Source organism: Elephantulus edwardii, unplaced genomic scaffold, assembly GCF_000299155.1.
Source record: "Elephantulus edwardii isolate Elephantulus edwardi_28Jun2011 unplaced genomic scaffold, EleEdw1.0 scaffold00151, whole genome shotgun sequence".
NCBI classification, from domain to species: Eukaryota; Metazoa; Chordata; class Mammalia; order Macroscelidea; family Macroscelididae; genus Elephantulus; species Elephantulus edwardii.
In genome coordinates this window covers 6500543-6507815 of record NW_006399901.1, presented here as the reverse complement: position 1 = coordinate 6507815, position 7273 = coordinate 6500543, and the positions used below count along the sequence as shown (strand labels likewise).

Genomic DNA, 7273 nt, shown 5'->3' with positions numbered 1-7273 from the left:
GCTGCTTCTTGGAGGCAAGGATTCTGAGGCTTCATCTGACATACTTTGGACATATTGTAAGGAGGGACAGGTCCTTGGAGAGGGACATCATGCTTGGGAGGGTGGAAGGACAGCGCAGGAGGGGAAGACCCTCTATGAGGTGGATTGATTCACTGACTGGGGTAATCCGGATGGGTGTATTGGAGACAGTACAATTGGCATAGGACAGAGCAGAGTTTAGGACGGCACATAACAATAACAACAACAATATTGTGATTTGGGTGAGAATTTACCAAACTCATTGGTTTCCCATTCAACTATCCACACACAAAATGTATTTTTTTTAGAAAATTCATTACAATACCCACAATGCAAGATACCCATACTCTTCTTATGTCCTTTCCTATCAAGTCTTGAGGCCTCAGTTTCTGCTTCTGTAAAATGAGAGCATGATGATCAGGTTAGGGGAAGACTAACTTCGTTCACACGAGAAGGTTACAAGCGTTTTTTTTCAGAGCATCTGCTGGATGTCAGACCGTGTGACATAGTCTGCTGCTAACCAGGAAGTCAGCAGTTTGAATCCACCAGCCACTCCAAGAAAAGAAGATGAACAATCTCTTCTTGTCAAGATTTACACCATAGGAAACCCTGTGGAGGGTCAACTATGGGGCGGAGCCGACTTGACGATAGAAGGCTTGGGGTTTGGTATTTGCTGGGCTTGGGTTAGGGTTTGGGTTAGGTTTGGGTTTGGGTTAGGGTTTGTTTTGTTGTCTGTCACTGAGTTGGCCATGACTGGCAATGACTCCATACACTATGGACTCAAAGATTTACTGTCCTTGTCCTGGGTGGCGGATCTGATCATTGGGATTTTTAAAAATTTTTAATTTTTTTTTTTTTTTACTTGTTGTGTGCTGTCGAATTGGATCCGGCTGGCACAGGAGGAGATTGCCCCTCCTTCTCCAGTGGAGCATCTGGTAGATTTGAAACACGTGCCTTCAGGATTACAGCGCAGCTTCTTGCCATTAGGCCACCAGAGCTCCCTATCCCTGGCTGATTTTTACAAGTAGATTGCCAAGCTTTTTTCCCTCCTTTTCTTAGCCTGGAAGCTCTGATGAAACCTGTTCAGCATCATCACAACACGCGAGCCTCCACTGACAGCTGGGTGATTGGCCGGAAATGGACCTTGGACCACATAGAGAAAACTTGGCCACCAAGCCAGGACTGCCTTTGTGTTTGTGGCCTGGGAGTGCGTACTGTCTGCCAGGCACTGAACTGGCTGGCCATTGTAACGCACTTTACCATTGTGCAGTGAGGAATCTGAGGCTGTAAAGCATCCACTCACCCAATGTTGCTGTTATCAAGTCGAACACGACTCATCGCGACCCTATGAACAAAAGGCCTGAAGCCTTTCTACAACTATCATCGTTTGTCAAAGTTCATACAGTTTCCAGAGGCAGGTTGTTTAGGAAGTGGATGCCACTCCTGCTTCCAACACCCAATGATTTATAGCTACTAATATAGGGCAGGGTTTCTTGAGAAGCAAAACCAATTAAACTTATATATGGCTTGTTGTTGTTAGCTGAATACGACTCATCGCAACCCTGTGAGTGACAGATCTGAACCTTCTGTCCTATCTTGTGCCACCTGCGTCGTCTCTGACACACTTGAGCCCATTGCAACAGTCACTGGGTCAATCCATCTTGTTGAGGGTCTTCCCCTCTTTCACTGACCCTTCTAAGCATGAGATTCCTTTCCAAGGATTAGCTTCTAGTAACAAGCCCAAAGTATATAAGACAAAGCTTTTCCATCCTTGCTTCAAGAAGCACTCTTGGCTTTCCAAAGATATATTTGTTTATTACAGTCCATGAGGTATTTAATACTCTTCTCCAACACCCTATCAAAGGCACCAATTTCCCTTCTGTCATCATTATTCGCACCAATTTCCCTTCTGTCATCATTATTCATTGCTTTTAGAGGCTGACAAGTCCAAAGGTCTGTGGGTCAGTCCTTAAGAGAGAGGTATCTGGGAGGCTGATATGTCCAAAGTCAGCCATTGGCTCAAGTCCAGAGGTTGTGAGTTAGATAGGCGGATGAAAAGCTCTCTAGTTTTGCTGGGGAGCGTGTGTATATATGTAATGCAAGGCACAGCCCAAGGACATTTCCCCTTCATCAGATCAGGCTGGTCATGTTGGTCATGTTTTTATAGATCTACCTCTAATCCTGCTTCATTAATATCATGTTGTGTACTGTCAAGCTGGTACCAACCTGCAGACAGCCCTCCAGTGGGTTTTCAGAGGCAGCAAATCACACGAGGGGAGTTTACCCATCTATCTTTGTCCTGCAGAGTAGCTGGTGGATTCAAACCACATACTTTTGGGTTGGCAGCACAATTCTTTACCATTAAGCCGTACGTGGCTTCATCTCACATGCTTCAAGCATGTTGCTAAGAGAAGCTGTTCTTTGGAGAGGGACATCATGCTTAAAAAGGTGGAGGGCCAGCACAAGAGAAGACCCTCAACCAGAAGGTTGAGTTACTACTGCTCCTCAACTGTGCTTGAATGTGTCAGAAAGTGTGTAAATGGCACAGGATAACACAGGATTCAGATCTGTTGTTCATAGGGTTGCTATGGGTTGTGTTTCACTCAATGGCACCTAACAACAACAAGAAGCAGCTGCTAGGGAGTTCTGGTGAGCTAGTGGTAAGATGTTGTGCTGCAATCCCAAAGGTACATAGTTCGAATCCACCAGTTGCTTTATGGGAGAAGGATGGGTAATCTCCTCCTGTGCAGTTTATAGCCTCTGAATACTCTCTGGAGGGTAAGCTATGAGTCGGTTTCAACTTGATGGCACGCAACGACAACAACAACAAGAAACCAGTATAGGTTAATTCGGATGGCCAACAGACACATGAAGAAGTCCTCAAAATCACTGGCAAATCACAACCCCAATGAGATATCATCTCACCGCAGTAGCAGTGGCAAAGTGTAACAGGACAGCAGGTAATAAATGCTGGAGAGGATGTGGTGAGATAGGAACTCTTATACAGTGTTGGTGGCATTGTAAAATGGTACCACCATTCTGGAAGGTAGTTTGACATTTCCCCAAAAAGTTGAACATAGAAATTCTATATGAACCAGCTATTCCACTGCTTGGAATATACCCCAGGAAAATGAGAACTGAGGCACAAATGGAGACTTGTACATCAGTGTTCATGGCAGCATTATTTACATTGCAAGAACATGGAAACGGCCCAAATATTCAACCACAATCAAATTAATTGAGAAATAATTGTACATTCACATGGTGGAATACTATGCAGCATGTAAGAACAATGATTTTGTAAATCACTACCTAACTTGGGAGAGCATTATGCTGAGTGAATTAACTCAGTCCGGTAAGGGCAAATACTATATAAGACCATTATTGTAGCATGAGTATGAAGATCCAAGGTGGGGAGGGGGGAGCAGAGGGGTGAGAATGGGTAGAAGGGTGTGTGTGGTTAACCATAGGGTCACACAATTTGATGGGTCGAGGGAGGATTGGGCAAAGGAAATGGAAAAGATCTGGTGTGAAAAACAATGTATACCAACTTTGTAAGTAAACCAGTATAAAAGAAACATTTTACTTTAAATTAAATCAAAACAAAACCGAACCCACTATGGGTTAAGATTTATAACACCTGAGTCTTTTGGTCACCCTGACTCTGAATTGTAACTGTTACACTAAATGTCGAGCATAGTTTCAAACTTTACTCGGTGGGGTTCTGAAGCCGCCTTCGTTGGTTGGTCAGCTGTAGGCCCAAGGTCCTCGGTTTGGAGTCCCCAGAGTGACTTGGAGGCCCTGCTTCCTCCAGCCGGGGGGCGGAGGGAGTTGGATCTGAGGCTGACTTGTGTTCTCAGTCCCTCAAAGAGACTCCTGTTGTGGCTCTGGTCTGGGTCTGGCAGTGACCACATCTGGGAGTGTCTGCCCCTCGCCCCTGTCATTATAATGGTGGCTTTGAAGCCACTGGTGGCAGTGCTGTTTGCCCATGTGGGAGGGGCTCCGCCTGACTCCCCTTATGCTCTCTTCCAGATCCTGCAATGGCAGATTCCAGCGACAGCCCCCTAACGGGGTCTGGGGAGGCAGCTGAGCTCCCTGGAGATGAAAGTGGCACCTCTGGTGGGGAGACCTTCCCCCTTTCCTCGCTGGCCAACCTGTTTGAGGGAGAGGATACCTCCCTCTCACCCTCTCCCGCTGATGCCTGTCGTCCTTCTGGCCTGGGTGATGGGCGGCCCAACCTGCGCATGAAATTTCAGGGTGCCTTCCGGAAGGGCGTGCCCAACCCCATCGACCTGCTGGAGTCCACCCTTTATGAGTCCTCAGTGGTGCCTGGGCCGAAGAAAGCGCCCATGGACTCCCTCTTTGACTACGGCACCTATCGACATCATCCTAGTGACAACAAGCGATGGAGGAGGAAGGTCATAGAGTGAGTACTGCTGGCTGCCTGGTCAGGGGACTCCCTCTCTGTACAGAACCCACCCATCCTTCTGTCCGTCCACGATTCATGCATTCATCTGCCCGTCCATCTATCTTTCCATGCACCATCCATTCACCCATTCATGCATCTACTTGTCTATCTACCATCTATTCACCATTCATCTGTCCACTCATGTATCTCTCCATTTGCTTATCACTATTCACTCATCTAGCCACCATTTGTTTCCTATTCAGCTGCCCATCTATTATCTATTTATCCCTTCACCCATCCAGCCACCATCTAACCACCCAACCATCTACTATCCATCCACCATTAGCCAAGCTTTTTATTTATCTAGCCATCCACGCATCCATCTAGCCACCATCAATCCACCATCCCATGTATTTGTCCTTTGTCCAACTCCTACACTCTTGTCCCTGTAGTCTGTCCATCCTTCCATCTATTAATTTACTTATTTTTCCAACTATCCACTCATATACTTTTTTCACATGTATATCCATTCATCTGTTCACCAAACTACAATCTGTCCATAATTACACATGTGACCAGTCTTCTACTCATCCATTATTACCCATTCACTTATACCCATCACCTTCATTTACTCATCCATTCGCACACTTTCTTAGTCTATCCACTTGTCCAATCTCTCCATTCCTCATCCATTTCTTCAAATTACAACTAACATCCACCTGTCCACTCATACAACCAATTGTCTATCCACCCACTGGCCCGCTCGTCCAAATATCTATCCATCCCTCACCTACCTATTGTTTCTGTTTATCCAACTGTATATCACGCTAGTCATGATTCATTCCTTCATCTCTGATTTCTTTATTTTATTTAATCACCTGACCACCTAACTCTATGAGCTCTTGTGGCCTAGTGGTAAGAAACTGCTCTGCAATCCCAAAGGCACATGGTTTAAATCCATCAGCTGCTCTGTGGAACAAGAATGGGCAGTCTTCTTCTGTGCGATTAACTGCCTCTGAAAACCCACTGAAGGGTCAGCTCTGAGTTGGTCTCCACTCAACAACACACAACCACCATCACTGAACTATATTCAGCCATCCATATTTGAAGCACTCAATGCATTTACACACATTTATGTCCATCCATTTGTTTGTCCACTCATTTATTTTCTTAGTCACAGAGTCATTAATTAATTTACATAGGAACATTTTCATCCTTTTGCTCCCTCATCGGTGCTTCCATTTTCCCATCTATTCAACTTTTCCCTCTGTCTGCCACCCCTGTGTCTGCTCCAAGATGATATTCATTGCTAGGCCTCCAGTGGCTTTCTTGGGGCTTGAGGAGAGCTGGCAGTCCCGTGACATTAACCATCTCTCTCCCATTATGGGGAAGCTTAAAGAAAAGGGTGGAGAGGAGCCCTGCGTGGGGTAGCAGAGTGTGGTTCCCCTAGAGATGGGGAACCTCCAACCCTGGATCTAGACTTCCTAGGTACTTTTATGGCATATGTGTGTGATCTCCCTGGCATCTTGTAAACCCAGAGTCCCAGAGTCCCAGAGTTTGATACCCAGATGACCCTGGTATCTATAAACTCTTGTCTAGACCCTCTGCTCTCCCGGAGTCTAGAGGAAATTTGCCTGTGGGGACACTCACAATCTCACCATCACCTCCAGCTCCAGTGGCTGCTTTTGCTGCTTGAGTAATCAGTGTGGCCCGCTCTGGGTCTCAGCCCTATTGTCCCTGTGGTGTCCTGAACTGGAAACCAGCCTCCTTCCATTGCTCCTTAAAGCCCTTGCCTGAGGGTCTCGACATATCATGGAGATGAATCATACATATCCTATTGCCTGTTGCTGCCTGGCACCTCGCCGTGTCCTCTGCTGGTCCCAGACTCGCACACACTCTTGGACGTCCACTTTCTCTGTCTTTGCCTGGTTCAGAGTGGTACCTTGTGTTGATGCCTTGAATCACTGATTGATTTAATTAATGTCTATGGAGGATTCAGGATTCAAGGGGGTGAGAGTAGAGCAGATGAGCCAATCAGCAAGTAAAGAAGAGCGTAAATATACCCTGGGGTAAGAGGAAGTGCTGAGATAGGGAAAGGGGCTGCACAGTACGGTTTCCCCTTTCCCCCTCCTTTAGCTTTGGGCTTAAATGTCAACTCTTTCAGGAAGCCCTCCTGGATTGCTCAAAGCTAAAGGGAAAGAAGGGGCAGCCACACTGAAGAGAGAAAGAGTTTTCTGGGAAGAAAAAAGGGCACAAGCAAAGGGCTAAAGGCTGGGGAGCACTCTAAATGTCCAAGGAACCAAAATAATTTTTTACTTTTCTCAGAAGAGGAAACTGAGGCCCAAAGCAGTGAGTGCCCATTGTACCCTCAACACCGTTCTCTGCCCAAGCTCTCTTAGATGCTGTTGGGAGAGCTGGTGGTCTTGATTTCTCCACTGTCCCACCTTCAGACCTCCTTCTTCAAGCTCTTTCACTACCACCACCTCAAGACTTCAGGGCTAAAGTCTTGGAGAAACTGCTTGTTAAGCTGCTGGGGCCACCAGAGGCCTCCTCAATGAAGTCGGGGGATGAGACTGGGGCAGGTTCTTTCTCACTTACTTTTTGGCTCTGAGGTCCAAGTGTGTTGCACCATTGACTTGGCCCTGATTCATGCCAACCATGCGCAGTGGGACTAAACTCTGCCCCATCCTGTGCCATCCTCACCATCTCTGCCCATCTTTCTCCCACAGAGCAGCTGGTGGGACAGGAGCATCAACTTTTTTTTTAATATATAAAATTTACTGATCTAACAACCCAGTTGAAAAATGGGCACAGGATATGAACAGAAAGTTCACCAAAGAAGACATT

At 46.4% G+C, this 7273-nt stretch overlaps 1 protein-coding gene across 5 annotated transcripts in view; it reads left to right on the top strand.

Moving 5' to 3' along the window:
* Positions 1 to 4058: 4058 nt before the first annotated feature.
* The window catches only part of TRPV4 (transient receptor potential cation channel, subfamily V, member 4), a 42086-nt gene continuing 38871 nt past the window's right edge, over positions 4059 to 7273 (top strand). For 4 of the 5 annotated variants that reach the window (XM_006894840.1, XM_006894838.1, XM_006894839.1 and 1 more), the window contains exon 1: positions 4059 to 4444. In XM_006894840.1, the coding sequence (XP_006894902.1) occupies positions 4059 to 4444 (386 nt within the window). The remainder of the gene's footprint in view (positions 4445 to 7273) is intronic. The other variant, XM_006894837.1, reaches the window with a different exon arrangement.